General features: G+C 37.8%; 1 protein-coding gene across 2 annotated transcripts in view; it reads left to right on the top strand.

Moving 5' to 3' along the window:
- prkci (protein kinase C, iota) overlaps positions 1–15,626 on the top strand; it is a 34,542-nt gene extending 18,916 nt beyond the window's left edge. For both annotated transcript variants that reach the window (XM_081598252.1, XM_081598251.1), the window contains 10 exons: positions 93–254; positions 2,176–2,273; positions 3,894–3,980; positions 4,059–4,194; positions 4,319–4,406; positions 6,530–6,655; positions 7,079–7,158; positions 9,284–9,373; positions 14,019–14,134; positions 14,221–15,626. In XM_081598252.1, the coding sequence (XP_081454378.1) occupies positions 93–254; positions 2,176–2,273; positions 3,894–3,980; positions 4,059–4,194; positions 4,319–4,406; positions 6,530–6,655; positions 7,079–7,158; positions 9,284–9,373; positions 14,019–14,134; positions 14,221–14,308 (1,071 nt within the window). In that variant the 3' untranslated portion in view covers positions 14,309–15,626. The remainder of the gene's footprint in view (positions 1–92; positions 255–2,175; positions 2,274–3,893; positions 3,981–4,058; positions 4,195–4,318; positions 4,407–6,529; positions 6,656–7,078; positions 7,159–9,283; positions 9,374–14,018; positions 14,135–14,220) is intronic.
- The last annotated feature ends 3,979 nt before the right edge of the window (positions 15,627–19,605 follow it).

The raw sequence follows: 19,605 nt of genomic DNA, 5'->3' as shown, positions 1-19,605 counted from the left end.
CTCAGTTGACTTTGTAATCATCATATTAGGTTGTTTACTGTTATGAATGATGTGATTTAACACCTTGCTCGTTGATTTTCTACCCCCTTAAGGGCACAGGGAAGTCTCCCACCAGCCTGGGCCTGGCGGACTTCGACCTGCTGCGGGTGATCGGCAGAGGCAGCTACGCCAAGGTGCTGCTGGTGCAGCTAAAGAAGACGGAGCGCATCTACGCCATGAAGGTCGTCAAGAAGGAGCTCGTCAACGACGACGAGGTATCTGAACCAACGGAGAGACTTAACTCGTTCTTTTTAAAAAGACTTTAAGGGAGATTGTTTACATTAATTAGTGTTTAGGGATGTGTGTTAAAAATGATGTTAAAAAATTAGATGCAGCAAAACTCCACCCACCCAGATGAGAGAACTCGGTAAACATGCATGAAATGATTCCTTAGCAGCCTTACACCTGTGGATCTGTGAAAAGTGTTTGACCTCCTGCAGATGTCTTCTGTTTTTGTCAGATCATGAAATATTTTTCAGTTGAAGGCTGTTTTTATTGTGGAGGGAAAAAGCACCCACTCATGTGATATCCTGAATTAAATGTGATTTAGACACTCTGGTTTCACTAGCCACACCTGAGCCTGATTAAATCCAAACGTGTAGAGTTAAGAATCAAAACGTTCCCCAATATAAAGGAACTGAAAAATGATGATAAACAATGGTTTTATTTTCCAAATTGAGTTTTGGAAGGAGTTTTTTCCCAAACTCCACCTTTTCTGTTTTTCCCATTCTAGCCATATTTATTAACCAAATTCAGTGAGAATTCAAGTCTTGTGATTCAGCAGAACATTAAGTGGATCCATTCAGGGCATTTAAATGTATTTTGCCACCATTTTGAAAAATAAGGAAAAAAAACCCCGAAAAATTATGTTTTTCACATTTGAAACAAGAAAATCTCCCTTTTAGAAATGCTTTAGAGTAGAAGGCTGCAGTAAATCCATAATGATCCGGACTGCTATGTAACCTGTTTTTCAGTCATTTGCTAAAGGAACATCTGAACTGATACAAAGAGTAACAAAATCTTTAATAAAATCTCACCTTGCTTACTCTGATTTACAAAAACATTTACTGTAAGCGACTCCTGTAGCCTTGCTCCTCCAACCAACATGCGGTGACCAAATTTGCAGTAAAGTTTTTTTCTCGATTCAGTTTAACTTTGATTTAATTTAACCTTGCTCTAAGCGTCGAGTTGGGTTTTCTTTTATTATTTTGGAGGACATTTGTGTTTCAGAAAGGTTTTTCTGCCCGATTGACCGTTTTTTTTTTTCTTCTGAAGAGAGCCGAAGTGAGCTGAGCCCCACATTACTGGGTAACGACAGATAAAGTGCAGCAGCCAAAATGCTACAGAAACTACAGTATAGGTTTTCCTGCTTTCGGATATCAGGGAATTCTGTGAGATTCAGTGTCGTCATGTGGACTCCATTTTGATTTTTTAAATTCCACATTTTCATCTTTGAAGTTGAGGGTTAAATTGTTGCTCAACCACCACAAGACAGGTCTGGAGGGAGAAATTATACATTGAAGATCTCAAAGCAAAAAATGTAAGTGGTTTTTCTTGTTAATAGTGCTGTTTTTTTCCGTTTACAGCCTCCATATACAATCTGATTGAAAATGAGCTGTTACTCATTGCACAACGAACATCCGTCTCATTCATTCATCTTCTACATCTTGTCTGAAACACTTAGTTGACGCGACAGACCTCTTGAAAGCCATCAGTCTTTCTAAGAAGGTGTAGATAAACCATCATGTCATCAGAAATTGATCTGTCGACACATGTAGCAGCACAACTGGCGGCAAAAGGAGTAGTTAGCCTTGATTAGACGCACTTAGCATGATTGACAAATTGACAAGAGCCTCTCGATCAATGCTGAAGTGTTCAGCTGTCCCTGCGCTGTCAGCGTGAGCAGCATCCGTGTCCAGATGTATTATCTTCCAAACATCGATGGAGTCCTCCTGCCGCTTTTTAGCTCAGCCCTTTTTGTCCCACAGCTGGCCACTGTCCATACAGCCCAACCTGAAGCTTTGTAGCACGGTCGATGGGACTATCTGCTTATTCAGCTTTTATTAACTCAAGGATACTGTGTCACAATGATCTCAGATTGACGTTTGGGTGTGTCTTTGTGTGTTTCTCTTCCAGGACATCGATTGGGTCCAAACAGAAAAGCACGTCTTTGAGCAGGCCTCTAATCATCCATTCCTGGTCGGCCTCCATTCCTGTTTCCAGACAGATAGCAGGTGAGATACGAGCGTCTTCGTCGCCCCTTAGGACAGGTTGCATTGGGTGGGAAAAACTCTCATATCTTAATAAACTCAATATTTCCATGACGTTTTGCATGATTTAGGGCAGGGATGTCAAACTCATTCCTGGCCCAAATCAAGATCGTGGACTCTTTGAAAGGGCTGATTGTGCCAGAATGTATTGATAAAACTCATTCCCAAACTGTTAAAATATCAATAAATTCCTAAAATTAAATATCAAACATCTTTTCAGTCCTTCTAGAATTTCACAATTGTTTTTGTGATTTTTTTTTTCTTCTTCTTCTTCTTTTTTGCAAAGAAAAATCAAAATGTTTGTGGTACTAATTTGGAAATATTTGTGCTTATTTTTGTTGGTAAATGTGACGTTTTATTACTCACTGAATAGATCATGGACTATAATATTACATTAATTAAGGTGCAAGTCATAAAGTTTTTGACAAATTTGAGAAAAATCTGCAACAAACTCCCAATTATGTCTTTGTGCAGAAAAGTGATTTGTTAATTTTTTAGGGGGGGAATTTCCACTATAATTAACAAGACACTTGAGGGACTGCTGATACAATTTGACAATAAACAGATAAAACCACATTGATTTCATTGATAAATAATATTTAAGTACACTTAGGGTTTAGTCTAGAGGGCCAAATAAAAACCTTCAATGGGCCGGATTTGGCCCACGGGCCTCGAGTTTGACACGTGTTCTAGGGAGTTCTAACATGGTGTCCGAACACCCTTAAAAAGTCATAAATTGATGTATGTAAAATTATATTAATAAAAAACAATAAATTGCTCTGTGCAACTAATTGCCTTCAGAATTCAGATGCTCTGAAAGAAAATGCTCTGGTCAAATGAAATCAGAAATATAAGTGTAGGGATCCCCAATTACAGTGTGGTCGAGGAAAAACAACAAAACTGTTTTTTTAAGAAATAAAGTGAGTGTCCGTTGTGAATAGCTAAACTATCAGGGACAATAAGGATTAAAAAAGCATTAAATCTTTTGCAAAACCTCTCCATTCAATCTGACTTTTCCCCCATGAAGAACAGAGAACATTTTAGCCTCCTCATATGCAAAGTTTTTAGAAAATTGCCTAAAACAATTGCGTCTTTAGTAGCAGTGAAAGGACAAATAAAATGCACACCACACTTTGTAGATTTCTGTTAGCAAACAGATTTATGTAGCACCTTGTTGGTCTATCACATGAAATACCAAATTAATAAACATAAGTTTAACCCTGTAAGGTTTAGAAAAAGTGAAGATGTTGTGGTTAAATATAAAACGTCTTTCCAGTTTGAAACAGTCATGTAGAGAAACCATTCAGTTGTTACAGAATTTACCCATTCGAGTGTTTCTAAATGACACGTTGGGGTATTTCTGCATCTAGACTGGAGTGCACGTTTCTGTCAATGAATCTGTGAAGTCACAGTTCAGGTTGTGGGAGATTCCTATCATAAAAAATATTCAGAAACACCACTCAATGTTTAAACCTAAAAATAGCAGAGGAAAGTTGGATTGACTGTTTGTGTTGTCCTGTGTTTTGTGCCACTAGCCGGTCACCGGAAAAGCAATTTAACAATAAAAATGTATTTTCTCCTCAGACTCTTCTTTGTTATCGAATATGTAAATGGAGGCGACCTCATGTTCCACATGCAAAGACAAAGAAAACTCCCAGAAGAACATGCCAGGTATAAACCCAGTCCGTTCCTCTGTTTGTTTAAGAAAAAAAAAAGACACGATCCTGATGATTGTTCCTGTTATTTCAGATTCTATTCTGCAGAGATCAGTCTGGCACTCAACTACCTCCACGAGCGGGGAATCATCTACAGAGACCTGAAGCTTGACAACGTTCTGCTGGACTCCGAGGGACACATCAAGCTGACAGACTACGGCATGTGCAAGGTGTTTGTTTTCCCGTTAACGCGCGAACTAATGATGCCGCAGTGCACTTTGGATAAAAGCACCTGCAGAGCTCCAGAAGTGTCGGCTTACTGATTTCAGCGCGCTGATCTTTCTGTTTTTGCAGGAGGGTTTGAGACCAGGCGATACAACAAGCACTTTCTGTGGTACCCCTAATTACATCGCTCCTGAAATACTCAGAGGAGAAGATTATGGTGAGAATTACGACGGGGAGGCACTTACCAGAAACGCTATCCGATGATTGCCTATGAAAAGTTACAGAGGAGTTATGATTCGATATCTGAAATGATGCTTTCAGTCGTAATGGCAGCTGCAGAAGCTGAGCTGCATGTTTATCTGGACAAGGTGAGGGCAGATGAAATGTAGTTTGTCAGAAAAGAAAACGGGACCTAGGAAATAAATGAATACGAAAGTAGACAAACTTAATTGGGAAAGTTTTAAACTTGCTCAAAGGTGCAAGAGCTTTGGAAAACAGTGTGGTGAAAGGCCGGCCTGATGACTCAAGTCTAACGAGACACGTTGCTGGCAAAGGTTGCCTTTAGTTTCAGCTGCTCAGATAAATGTCACTTTGTTCTGCTGAGATCCTCGGCTATAATTATCGACACACAAAACAATAAAATAAAAATAGGAAAAGCTCCCCGGTAACCAAAGTGGTATCATAGCGACAAGTCTTCCTAGTTTTAAAGAAAAAGAAGAAGAAATAATTGTTTACAACTCAGATTTTCATAATGTCACAGAAACCATTATTTACATTAAAATGATTCCTTATTGTTTTTCACTTAGTTGTGTGTTGCTGTGGTTCAGCCAAAAGCGCTGCTTGGTGGCAGCCACGCGTTTCAAACCAAGCTGAGTCTCAGGGCTTGACTTTGGTTTAAAGAAAATACAGTAATTTGACTTGACGTTGTTTAGTTTCAACATGAAAATCCTGTTTGAAAGACCGACACAACGGCTCACAGTTACCCAAGCCATCTCTAACTGTTGGCATTGATTTAAAAGGGAAGTTGAACCCAAATCGAGAAATCTTTTCACAACAGAGGAACCTAAAAAGTTAAAAGCTCTTCACTCATTTTACTTTACATTACTCTAGAAACTACCATTGATAAATACAGAACTATGAAGGTTTATTCTCTTTGTAAAGTTTTTTTTTTTTTACTTTAAAAGTATAATTTATTGGTAGATGGGAAAGAGGAATGTAATATAGCTGCACACTGTGTTGAAAATTAATTATTACAGTAACATCAGTGTATTTAATTTCCCCAATGACATTTTTGAATGGACCTGCTTTGACCTTTATATTCCTAGTGTCTTTAATTTGCACATCTGATGCGTATATTCATCCTGTTGAACGGAGACTCAGAGCAGTAGATGTTAAAGGTCACAGAGAGAGCTGGAAACATCACAGTGACAGGAGAGAATGAGAAATTGAGACTTGTTGGAGGTAAATGTGGGTTTTATTGGCACATTTGTCACACAGGTAAGCCAAATAGCATGCATCCTAGAGCCAAAAAAACACCCAGGCATGTAGATAAAGATAAATTAAGATTAAGTATTTGTTGCTAACGTTTTAAATGTGTTCTTTTTAGTTCATGTGCAGTTAAGTCAGCTTTTAACAACCTTTAGAAGTCTTGAATTTAAAGAGGACCTATTAAACAAAATTAATATTTTACATGTTTTTGGGTTGTTGTATTTTTTCATTTGCTTCTTAAAATTGTCAGAGCGCTTTTAAAAAAATCCCCCAAGCTGTTCTTTTGGCAATAAGCTCGTAATTTTAATTTCAAAAACCTTCAGATTGTTCAGTCACAATCAATGGGCTCTACATCGTTACCTAGCAACCCCGGCAAAGCGCAGCCCGTCACCTAGCAACCCCCAGTAGAGCTCCAGCATATATAATGGCTGCTGGAAAAGAAAATTGTTTTGTTGTTGAATTAGCCCTCAAAAACCACTTGCTGCATTCTTTCTTGTTGTGTAGGAGGCTCTACTTCTGCTTTTCAAAGATATATGATTGTATAATTGGCAGCCATTTTCACATGCAAGTGTTGAGTTGGGGGGGCATGGCCAGCAACAGCTTATTTAGATTTAAAGTGACAAAGAGGCCCTAAACCAGCTCATTCTGAAAATAGGTAAAACTGACCAGACTGAAATATTATAATCTAGGAATGATTTTGTGCAAAGAAAATACAATAAAGACATTTTGAATAACCTATAGACTGATCCTTACCTGTTCAAGGAAGCATAATGGGTCAGCTTTTGTCTCTGGAACATAAAGAAGTCATGTCTCTCAGCGTTACAGATGTAATCTCTAATATGTGTCTCTCAGGGTTCAGCGTGGACTGGTGGGCGCTGGGCGTGCTGATGTTCGAGATGATGGCGGGCCGGTCGCCCTTCGACATCGTCGGCAGCAACGAAAACCCAGACCAAAACACAGAAGACTACCTCTTTCAAGGTATAACTCACAGAGAAACGCACTGCTAAGATTTATAGTTGGACGGGGGGTTGGGGGGAAATAAAACCTACTGTGATGAAGCATCCAACACCTTTTTATCGACACCTTTATAACGGCTTCTGTCGGTGCCAGGCACATGCCATCTGTTGCTGGGAAATGTGTGAAAGTATGTGTTTTCCCTTTATTTCATTATTAAATATGCTCCCAGAATGTGTTTGTGTTCTTAGAATAGCCAGTGAGATGTTGGATCTGCAGACTGATACATAATTCAACACACGTTATCACAACATGGATCACAGAGCTGCAGTATGTTCAGCGCTGGGGGTCCGAGCTGCAGCAGTGTCAATAACCTGACATGTCGGCGTGAGGAGAGTGTGTCAGTCTCAATGCCTTTTCTTTTCTTTTTTCTTTTTTTTGCCGCAGTTATATTGGAAAAACAGATCCGAATCCCGCGCTCATTGTCAGTGAAAGCTGCCAGCGTTCTCAAAGGTTTCCTCAACAAGGTATGAAGGGGTTAAACAGGCTAAGATCCGTCTCTGCTGGGAATTACATTATCATATCCATGTTAGTCTGATTCCACCTCCTTCTCTATTGTGTTCTCTTTTTCTGTCTAACTTGCCCACACACTTCACTTTGATTTCCATGTTTCCATACATTTTTAATGTGTGTATTGAAGGATGACATTTGAACAACGTAAACACATTTCTGTAGTTGAGCAGAAAGGTTAAAAATCTTCTAGAAGTTGCCAGGAATGTGCTTGTGTAGAGATACAGATTGCCTGTCCGTGAAGAGCTTTCAGTCAATGAAATCATCTTAAATTACGCTCTTAAAATAAACCAGAAGTTGATATACATGCATCAGTCACATGTAAAAAATACTTGGGATTTTCTCAAAAGCCTGGCAGCTACATTTTAGGGAACTTGTAGCTGTTCTGGTGACGCATTGGCGTAATCCAGTCGGGATGAAAAAGAAGCACAAACAATTATTTGCAGTTCAGAACAAGAGACTGCAGCTGCATTTCCATTATAAATTTGTCTAAAACCTTTTGGTGATGCTACTAATTTTCATTAAATGGGAAATGCTATTAAAATCACCCATGAACAAGCTAGTTTATGTGAAAAATCATTAAAAATTACGGCGGCGATGGATGTAAACACTTAAATAAGATTAGAGCTGGGTGATGTGGCTTGAAAATATTTTTTTGTAATCCAAAAATGTTATTTAATTGGCTTTTAAAATTGTTTTTTCCCCCTTAAAAATAATATAAATGGCAGAAAATATCTTTTAAAAAACATGCTTTTATTTCAATCATTCCTTCTGGGAGATGATCTGAATTCAAAAGTCGATATAAATAGGATTGCGTTAAAAAAAAAAGAAAAAAAAAGAGCAGATTTAGCATAGTTTTGAGGTTGTTCTAATGTTTTTGTTTTGCTGTTGTCAGTGTTGATGATACCTGTCATGAATAGAGCTACAAAAATTTTCCATAAAGTGCCCAAGTGACAGACATGACGATGCAGCACTCACTGTGTGGGAGAGATGCTGGCTCTTCCTGAGAGGTCGCACAGAAAGTTGTCCCTGAATTTGTTCGTTGATTTAAAACAACCATTAATCATCACTAGATGTGCTCAGTTGAAACTAAATTAACCACACAGTCATCTAAATCACTGTAATATCTCTAAAAATAGATCAAAAATCACCTTACTGGAAATTTGTCTTGAAGAATACGCAATATGAACCAGTTGATGGACTCGTGTAAGAAGTATTATGATTCATTTGAAAGGGAATGTATTATTTAAAATGAACATTTTATAAATTTTTGTACTTTCTACTTATTCTAAAAACAGCCTAAATGCTTAAGAAACCCAAACACCTAGCCATTTTTTAACGATTTTTGTTTCCTTGAAAATGAGTGTTTCAAAAACCTCCAGAATGTAACGTCACAGATCAGCAGGCACTGCGCCGTTACCTAGCAACCAAGGTGGAGTTCCAACCTATTACTTCACAACCCAAGCTGAGCTCCACCATGTTTGGTCAGCTGGTTTTACCAGCAGCCATTGTACAGCAGCCATTGTATGTCCTGTCCAATGGCTGCTGGAAAAAAAAAAGTGTTGTGTTGTTGACTCACCATCCAGAAACTACTTGCTGAAAACTTGCTGATTGCGCAGGCGGCTCTACTTATGCTTTTCAAAGATGTACAGATGTATAGTTGTGCATCTGTTTTTCACGTGCCAGTATAGGCGTTAAGTGGGGGGTGTGGCCAGCAGCAGCTATTTGGATTTAAAGTGACAAGACGCCCTAAACCATCTCATTCTGAAAGCTTAGAATAGGCAGAACTGATCAGACTAAAAATCATGATTGAAAAGTGACTTTGTGCAAAAGTAATATAATAAAGGTTTTGTACAGCCCATACACCATCCTAAAGCTGTTCAAGGAAGCATCATATGTCACCTTTTGAAGGTAGATTCAAATGAATTAAAAAGCTTACATTTTTTTGGCCTTGGTTTATTCGTCTGTCCTCAGTTTCTCTTCCTTGTCACTCGCTCCTCATCCTGGCTGGACATGTTGTCTCACTCCTCCTGTTGTCATCTCCCACCGTGTCTCACCCTCCTCTCACCTTCACTCCCACAGGATCCAAAGGAGCGTCTGGGCTGCCACCCTCAGACAGGCTTCGCAGACATCAACGGCCATCCATTCTTCCGAAACGTCGACTGGGAACTTGTGAGCGATTTTTCTTTCTCTTTTTTTTTGTATGTGTGCTTTTGCCGTTTCATTCTCAGTCAGTCATGATGATTATTCAAATAATTGTCAACTAATTTAGTAATAGATTAATTACTAACTGGAGCATATAGATTCAAAAAAGACCTTTGTTAAATGGCAGCAGCCACAGAGCAGTTAAACAAAAACTGTACAAAAATATGTAAATTTTGCATTTAAGATGGAGAATCTGTAAATATGTTCTACTCAGAACTCTGGTTTTTAGCTTCACATGGTTCCAATTCTGTAAATAAATTTAAAAAAAATCTCCTATAAGGCATCTTATTGAGCTAAGTAGAAAATACTTAGCTTTCATGTTGATAAAAGTATTTTTTAGCTGCAGATGCTTCCTATGCTACTAATGATCAAGCGTTCACTAATGGAAGGCTGTTAATGCATTTCAGGCAGTAAAATGTTTTTTTATTTGAAAAAGAAATTCAAATATTTGCAACTTTTAATGGATTTCTAATATTGTGTAAGAGGGCTTAAAAAATCTGCAGAATTTGGTAACTCTTTTCTCCGGTTAATCATCGGAATAAAGGATAGATTAATCGCTAAGATGTTTGTTGGATTTAGCCCTAAAATAAGCATGACAAAAACTGTTGTAATGTTAATAACATGTTAAATAGCCATCAGACTCTTAAATAAGCATTGCTTCACCATTCCTCCAAATATTGCTGTTGCATTTTTGTTCGATACATTTTTTCCTTCCACTCACTTTTCTACTAAAATCACATTTGAAGTCCTACTCACGACTGTGAAGACTAAGTGTTTCTTTCCTTTCAACTTTCCATTAATGCAGCCATGTTGGCCAAAAAAACCCAACCTAAAATCAAACAAATAAAGATTTTTTTACAATAGTGTATGTGGGCCGTTGTAAATAGAAATCATTTTGGTCAAATACTCAGAAATTTTTAGATTTATTTTTAAATTTTCAAAAGAAAATTTCTGACATTTGAAATTCTGAAAATTTCAAGCTTTTTGTAGAAATTTTTTGATATTAACCTAAAAATTTGTTTTCTCTAGAAAATTTCTTTGATCTCAACATTTTTTGGCAGAAATTCACTACTTACTGTAATTTTGCATGCATTAAAAGAAAGACATCTATTTTTCAGTTTCTTTTGGATTTGATTGAATAAATTTACTTTCAGTAATAAGAACAAGATTTGGGCCACTTTGTTTCAAAATGTTTGCTATATTTAACCACACTTATGATCAACTAAAAGCTCATTTGGGTGTAACAAAGTTGGCTTTTCAGTAAAAGTCTCTGGATAGACTTGGTTTTACCTTTCGTTTAAAAATTGGTTGTAAAAAGACGAATACTTTGTGTTGTACTTTAATTTACAGTTATGTGGGTAACAGTTTTCATGTCTCCGTCTGGATCTGCGGGCCAATTCTGTATCGTTTTCGAATTACAGTTGGTCAATCCAAGGGCCACAAATGGCCCCCGGGCCGCACTTTGGACATTAATGTGTTGGATTCTTCAGCACAATGTGAACAGCCTGCTGCAAACTTTGTGTTTTCCTCCTGAATTCAGATACGTGCTTGTTAGAAAGTAGGACAAAGGCGGACAGCTGAGGGTCAAACCTAAGTGCTTTTGGGGTCATGCTTCCTGTCTTCCTGTCATGCTCTGCAGGTTTGGCTGCAGCGTAAAAGCCAAAGGTTACCAGCTGTGGTCTGAGACGCGTGTCCTTGTTTAGAACGGCCAGACAGAAACAAACATGTCAGCGAGAGACTGACAACAGCTGATGGGGTGACTCACATGGGCTCAGATAGGCTCAAACCAAAGATGGAGAAGATATTAGAGGAGACAGACCATATAGAGCTAAAATGTGGAGCTCTGTTTTTTTTTGATCATCGGTGAATCATGTGTTGCTTCAGAGTGAAACTGAACTGTCCGCTAAGGTTCCAGTTCTTGAATACTGCTCTTACTTCCACTGAAGTAATCTCAGCCTCTGACACTTTCATTGATTATTTTCATAAAGTTTCCAAACACTGGAGCTATTCTCCGTTTTGATTTCTCCTTTTACAACCATTCAAGTTCAATTCTGAATTTGGGAATGAAGCTGCGGGAATCAATAACTCACATGTTAGGAGGTTCAGAATCACCTGTAAGAATACGAGTGAAATTGAATCTACAACCAGAAATACGCGCAGATATTTTTAAAGCTTCCTGTTCTCAGTTTCAACGATGAATGAGATGTCATCTAAGAGTGAGATTTCCGTTTTGTGACACCATCCGCTGTAAAATGAGACCCAGTCCCAGCAGAGATGAAGCTCAGTTGTTGACAGAAATAATTTCAAATAATCATGTAAAAATCCAAAGATGTTTGTTTTAACAGCAAAAGTGTAATAAAATAACAGTCATTATCATCAGCAAAATAAAGTTGATGGTTATATTTGAATAAAGAAAAGATTATTTGGTAAGAGTCCACGCTTAATAATAACCAGAACTGAAAAGACTAATCGTCAACTAACTTAGTAATCAATTAATCGCTAATTGGAGGACAGACTCAAAAAAGACAAATTGCTGAAAGGGCAAGATACTCAGAGCAGTAATTAAGACAAAACTGTTGAAAAATATATACATTTTACACTTAAGATTAAAAGAAAACCTTTGTAAACATGTTCTACCCAGAACTCATTAAATGGCATAATTTTAGCTTCACTTGGTTCAAAATAAAGAAAAATCTCCTGTTAAACACCTTTTACTATCCAATTATTAACTGGTTAATTGAAAAAATATTAAGTCAACCAGAAAGGACTTTTTATGTTAGTAGTATTTTTTTAATCTTCTGATGCATCCTTTGCTACACTAAAAGAAATGCTATGTTGTTGCATTTTAGAAAATGTTAATTTTCTTTTTTTTTTAAATAAATTTTATAAAACCGGCTTAAATGGTTTAAATGAAATATCTGCAGACTGTGTCTGATGTTTTATCTGATTAATCGTCAAAATAATGAATTATTCTAATTGATTATTAAAATAGTTGTTAGCTGCAGCCCTAATAAAAACACTAACCTTTGTGTATGTTTTCATTAGTATATGCTGAATCATTCAAAGTGTTTGTACTTCTAAAACTGTCCCCGTTTGAAGGGTCAGGCACATTTTGTGTCTGAAGCAGACCCACGTGTGACGGACAGACCGCGTAGCTCAGCTGGGATCAACATGACCTCCTTTTTTTCCCCCTGTTTGGTCTGGAGCGGAGACCCAGCAGTTGGTCACAGCGTCTGGACAGATCAGCTTGCACTCCCTCCTCCCTCCAAACTTTGACCGTCCTGACAAACCCAAATTTCTGTCCTACAAGTTCACCTGCAGGCCTGCAGGGGGAGCACTTCTGGGCTTCCAGTCAGTCGCTGATGCAAGTGGGAGGCAGATGAAAGCTTATTGAGTTACTGGTAATCAGTGTAGTGGAAAACAACTGACTCATGCAGGTTTTACTCACTGTTGAAACTGTATGTGGTGCCTCAGAGGTTTGTTAGAGAACAAACAGCATCATGAAGATCAAGGAACACGGCAGAAAGGTCAGGGAAGTTGTGGAGAACTTTAGATGCTGGGTAGGCTTTGAAGAAGACCTGGTAAACATACAGCAAGAGTTACGAAGCATTTTCATCTGTTAGACGGTCTAGTCAAAGTCCAACTCGCATATGTTCAACTGAGAATCTGGAAAAACTTAAAAATGATGTCCACAGTAAGCCTGACATAACAAATTTTACCGGATGATAAATTGTCCTATAAATTATTGTGCCGAACAAAAATTGTATTGAGACCTTTTCCAACTTACGATACTGATTAAAAAAATAATTTCTATAACTTGGCGACAGAGATTTTTTTTTTTATTGTAACTTTCTTTCCATTTTGTGTTTAAACATTTAATTTGAGCAGGAAGGTTTTTTATAATTAGTTTTTTATTGTTTCAATATAATGAATATTTATTATTCTTAATATTTCAATGATTCATTGATCTGTGTAGTTAATATAAAGGTTGTCTTATATTTTACGCATTAAACGACGTTATGGAAATTAGGGAATCTTTAATATTTTTTGTTAATTTAGTGTTTTGTTCTCGGGTGTGTGTAAGAGAAACATTTCAAAACATAAAATGTTTAAATGAAAAGAGTGCAGAATACTGTAGTAATTGTTAATAACGGTAATAAATGATATTGTGACCTTCCTAAAATAATTTATTTTGCCAAAAGTTAGTTTTTTTTTCTCCCCAAAAGTCACTTTTTTAAAAAAATGACTTGAAAGCTTTTTTCTTTTCTTTTTTTTTTTGTTACTTTGTATTGTTTTTATCTCCATTTAATTGAGGCTGGGTACAGTAATTTGTGATGTTTTATTTATTGTTTTTTACTTGTTTCTATTTTTTTCTTTTCACCAATTTATTCTATTCTGTTGTTGTTTTTGTGTAGCGCTTTGGTGCAGTTTTAACCAGTTTTTATAAGTGCTGCTCACGTAAATTTGACATTGACATCCATTCAATGTGGTGCTGAAAATGTTTGAAAACTTACCTTGAAAATTCTTGAAAAGTTCTTGAAATCTACTGTGGGAAAAGTCGACCAAGTTTGCTAATAATCAAATTGTAATTTTTGTTTTCTCGTCGTTTCAGCTGGAGCAGAAGCAGGTGCTCCCGCCGTTCAAACCCAACATCTCAGGGGAATTCGGGCTGGACAACTTCGACGCCCAGTTCACCAACGAGCCCATCCAGCTCACGCCTGACGACGAGTAACTAAACACTTCCTCCCTTCGCCTCGACTCACATGTCCGATCGTTCGAACGTGTCCGTCTCACGCCTCTCGTCTCGTTTTCAGGGACGTCGTCAGGAAGATCGACCAGTCCGAGTTCGAGGGCTTCGAGTACATCAACCCTCTGCTGATGTCGGCGGAGGAGTGCGTGTGAGAGACTCGACATCTATCCCCGTGAACGCCACCCACCTACAAACACACACACAAACACACACACCGACCACGCGTGTTTACGCGGCGTCTCCTTGCTGCATGGTTACCGAGACGACCCAGCAACATCAACATTTTTTTCCGAGGGCCTCACATGCACAAGTAGAGCGCTTTGTTTTTGCCAAAACCAGTCTCACACTCTGCCATTTATAACCACTTGTCCTTAAGCCTACCTTGTTTCTTAGATATTTTTTTATGTCATATGAATCTGCTCTGATCGGTTCCTTCATCTGGGCCCCTTTAATGCGGCCGCAAAGTTCTTCCACGGTTGCTGACGGACTGAGCATCCACTCCTTTCAGCCGACGGGGCGTTTTTATTCAAGTGTATATAATAAACTACTATTGAGGATGAACATTAGACGGGGCCTTTTTAGCTTCACGCCACACTCACAGTAATTAGTTCTGTCTAGAACAGTAATCATAACACTATAAATCTATATATTTTCTCATATTTTATTTTAGGTTATGTCAGTCGTAACAGCCTGTGTACAAGAACCAGACGAGTTCTGAGCTTCAGGTCCCTTCTGTCTGAATGAAGGAAATGAAACACTAATAGTGAGTTAATGCTGTGAATGAAGTCGCTGTGGGAGATGGATGAATAGCACAAAGTACCTGGACACCGTAGCACAGGTTTTATTTAGATTTTTTCTTTAAAAACATGCTCATACAGGACCAAAAACATTTTTATGGTACTTGTTAGATGGAACAGTATGCATAAGGAAGATGTGCTGTCCTAGGTCATAGAATTTATATATTCAGATTTTTCTTTTTTCTATTTTTCTTTATTTTATATGATGCCTTTCTGAAACTTTCGCTCTTTGTTTTTTTTGTTCTTTTTTTTTTGTTCCATGTGCGTCTTTTTTCTTGTAAAACCAAACTTGAGCAGTTTTGACCCTCTAACGTGGCTTTAACACTGTTAATGGAGCCCGCGATCGAATTTTGGAATAAGATATTTTAAAGCAAACAAATGAATGTAACCACATAGGCGAGGGCGCATGTTTGTCTGGCAATGCATTCATCTGTTACAGTTTAGCTTTATTGTTACTTTTCTGTTGAATCAGATTTAATTTAGATTTTTTTTTCTTTGTTTTTTCACTACATTGATTCCAAAATGTTAACGGGGGACACAGTGTAAACACTATTGTTTGTATTCGTTGTATTTTGCAGATGTTTTACCATCCGCTGGACTTTATTAGTGATCAAAGAAGAAAAATGAAAATGCAGATGGTAAAATAAACATTTTATTTCTCTCCTTGTGGTAATACTTGTTTGTGTCGGTGAGTCTCATTGGATATTAATCAGAAATACCTTAACGAACAAAATCCTACATGTTTTTCAAATTTTTGCCATTATTCAACAATTAAATTTGATGTATTTTAGCAACAAAAAAAAAGTAATTTAAAGAATATTCCAGCAATTATATGCTCACAAGCACAAATACTCATCTTGGAAAAACACACCAGTCACATAAAGTGACTTGCATCACTACAATGAGCACAGTAGCTGTTTTAATCACATTTTAAAATGTATCTATTGATGCACCTTTATCAATAAAATGGTGGAGAACAATTCTGACAACATGGAACATTTATAAGGGTTTTTGAAACAATTTGAATTTATTGTGACAACAATAAATCAAATCCTTATAAGAATGTTAACAGAAAACAAAGCATGGTCCGTCAGAGGCTTCTTCAGATTCGTTGTAATACAGACTGCTACAAGAGATTTTTCCTGCCTACAGTCATCTCCATCTTCAAACTGAAGAATTTAAATTAATAAATTTAATTTCCCCTTGGGACTAATAAGGTATTTTTGAATTTGAATAAATAATGAACGATGAGATAAACGCCCTCCCCTGTCACAGACGTTGATTTTTGTCTCATTTGACCAGAGCTGCTCCATGTTTTTTGTCTTCTCTACTAGGCTTATAGCAAACTTTTTCTGACTTTCTATGATTATTTGCTTTTCTACAAAAGTTTTCCTGATGACAAATTTCCTCACAGGAGATGCAGAGGATGGAGAGATCAGAATTATTTGATTATTCTATTAATCGATTATTTTTATGATTAATTATATATTTTTTACAACTAATGCATGCCACACAAATCAGATTTTTACTTTTCCTGAAAGTAAAAATCTGCATGTTTTACTGTTTTACTTAAATATTTGCAACCTTACGTTGGTTTCACATAAAATCCAAACTACGTCATTGATATTTGTGGTTTCAATTTGGGAAGACATCTGAAGAAATCAAAAACAACCCTTGATTTTTAAAATGTTCTTATCTAAACAGAGAACTAATTATTGGGAAGTTATGAGAGATTTTATTTTAAGACATTCCAGAGCTGGTGAATAAAACCGGTTTGTGTCACCTGAGTTTTAACGAGCAGAGCAGGTTTGTTACGATATCATCTTGAAACGTTGGTCTGCTTTGGTCATGGTGACACATTATTCCAAACGGTGCAAACAGAAACTGACATGAAAAAAAGACATCTGATTATTTAATGAAATCAGGTTTCATACACTTAGAATAAGTATTCGGAATGACATTGTTTTACAAATGAATTCTCTGCATCAGAGTAAGTCTAAACCAATTTCCATCATCTTTCATTACCTCAGCAAAATAAAACTTGAGTGTTTTAATAGTACATTCCCCTGATGCTACAAGAATTGCAAGAGATCCGAGTGATTCAGAACGGCAGCACCAACAAGCTGGAAGAGCTGTTGGCAAGCGCCTACTGCTTGAATAGTTTCAATGCATTTCATTTTATTGTGCAATAAATGAGCAAAAACAAAGAGCAGAACTGAGAAGTAAAAGAAAAGGGATAAATGGTTTAAATTCTTTATTTCTACATAAAGAAATCTGAAAAGTATAACCACCTAAAGCTCAAATACCATAAAAGGTGAAGCGCTTTAACCCTTTAAGAATTAAGTTTCAAGTCTCCAACTGGATATTTCTCCTTATTTTAACTGTACACAGTTCTTTAAATGTCATGTGAGTAAATTTACAGTATTTGCTCATTTATCCATAACGACTGGAACTTTCAATATCTAGCCAGACATTTTTGCAATTTACCGTCTATTGAAAGACAGCCCCTCAGATTAATTTCACTCCCTGCTACGGCGGGAGTGAAATTACCGTAATAACCTGATAATGGCTGGAAAGCACAATGTCAGAAACTGTCAGAATTTTTCAGATAGCGCCAAGTGTGGCGGAATCGCGGTACTGCAAATCTGGCCGGATCGTCGCTAACGCGTTCGGACTGGGAGGGTTAAATATCTCACAAAGCATCGTTTAGCTCGTCACCTGAAAGAGGGAGGAGTCTGGCTCTGCAGCAAACCCACCGAGACACGTCCGTCTTACTAACTGAACGGGCCAGGAGAGGATTAATCAGAAGAAATTAAAACTATCGACGTAACTCTGGAGGAGCTGCAGAGACCCAAAGCTCAGGGTAAATTATTTGTGGCCTTCACCGATGTCCGATTCAGAAAACTATTTATCTCCAGAGGGCAATAAAAGAAAAAGCATCAAGCAATTTAAAAAAGAAAAAGGTGCAGTTAAACTACCGGCACTAATGACGGCATTCTGAAGCTCATGTCCGTTCTTAAAAATGCAAAAAAAAATATAAGTTTTTTTTCCTTTTGTAGAAAAGCAAATAATCATAGAAAGTCATAAATCCTGCTTAAAGTTTGCTATAAGCCTAGTAGAGAAGATAAAAAAACATGGAGCAGCTCTGGTCAAATGAGAATAAGTTCACTGAAGAAGAAAAATGTTTGTAATGAGTTCATTAAATATTTGTAGGGACATTTTATTAAGTTACAAAAAAGGTCACTAAATGTAAGGTTTAACCTTACATTGGCAGAAATGTAGTTTTTATTGTAAAGGTTTTTCACTTCAATTATCAAATAAAACTCAGGTTTCATCAGTGATTTATTGACATAGCATACAGCAGTGGTCCCCAACCTTTTTATTACTGCGGACCGGTCAAGACTTTGAAAATTTTGCTGCGGCGGTGCTGGTGTTCCCGCTAAATCCTGAATATACCCAATTTGGGTTGTCTTGGAGTTTTTATCGCAACCTGTGGGGTTTTTCCTGTCTGGGAACGAGAATACGACCTGCTGAATGTGACAGGTAGCCAATCAGAAAGCGCGGTGACGTGAGAACAGAGGGGAATCCCAAACAGCTGACATATCGCGCAACTGAGTCCGGTGGATATCTGAGATGATATGTGGAAATGTTTATTATTAAATCTAAAGGTCATTATTATGTTTATTCAGTTAAAAATGTTAACTATAAAAAAACACAGTCACCTCCAAATCATAGTGCAGCAAATAGAGCGGCTGCTCCGTCGTCTTTTACCCACCGCCTTTTCTTTTTGTTACGTCTTTTATCTCTTAAAATGACTCCACAAACTATCACTATTGCTTCCACATCGTCATCCGTGTTTGGTTATTCTATGTTGGGGGTTTTTACTGGATTATCCTCTGGAATCGGGATGTTAGTGACTGGAATCGGTTCGTGTTGCTCCTGCCTTGGACACACGAACCGATCGAACCTGTTGGACTTTTATCAGCTCTGTGGTCACAGAGGTTTGGAGAATCGGCCGACAATTCTTAAATCTTGCCGTCTAAACCAGACTTAAGACACAAGCTCTACTCATCTCCTCTCGACTGCAGCCCAAACGCTCTGACTCTGGTCGCTATGGTAACGTTTATATATCGGGGGTTGGGGACCGCTAGCATACAGGACCAACTTCACAGTCTTAAAGTGAGACGTCAGTCGTTCTGCAGAGACTAAGCTCTCCCCTGCATGGGCGTCCTGGAGTGACAGGAATTAGACTGGATGTGTTAAGCCGGAGCTGTTCCTCTGGGGCTCCCTGAATCTCCTCTGCTCCCATGACTTCTGTCAGGGTTTATTTTCTTTCCAGAGGCCTTGTCTTCCTGGGGTGAAAAGGTCAGTGACGCCATGCGGCTTTACTCTGCCCTGATGCCATGCTGAGTGTGAAAAGGTGAAAAAGGGGCCATGGCAATGATACCTGTCAGAAGTAATAAACCACACTGATTTGTGAGATGCAGTCAGGGGTGCAGCTAAGTACTTTCTGAGGCGTATGCAGACACTTTGCAGGTCACAACAGCTGTTACAGCTGCAGCATGTACGTTTTATTTAATTATATATTTTTTTGTTTAAACTCACCATGTCGTGACAGTATGAGATGGAAAATCTGGAAAAAAATAATCTAA

Source organism: Poecilia reticulata, chromosome 17 (assembly GCF_904066995.2).
Source record: "Poecilia reticulata chromosome 17, P_reticulata-male-v2, whole genome shotgun sequence".
Classification (NCBI taxonomy): Eukaryota; Metazoa; Chordata; class Actinopteri; order Cyprinodontiformes; family Poeciliidae; genus Poecilia; species Poecilia reticulata.
Note: the sequence above shows the minus strand (reverse complement) of the source record. Positions and strands in the feature narration are given on the sequence as shown.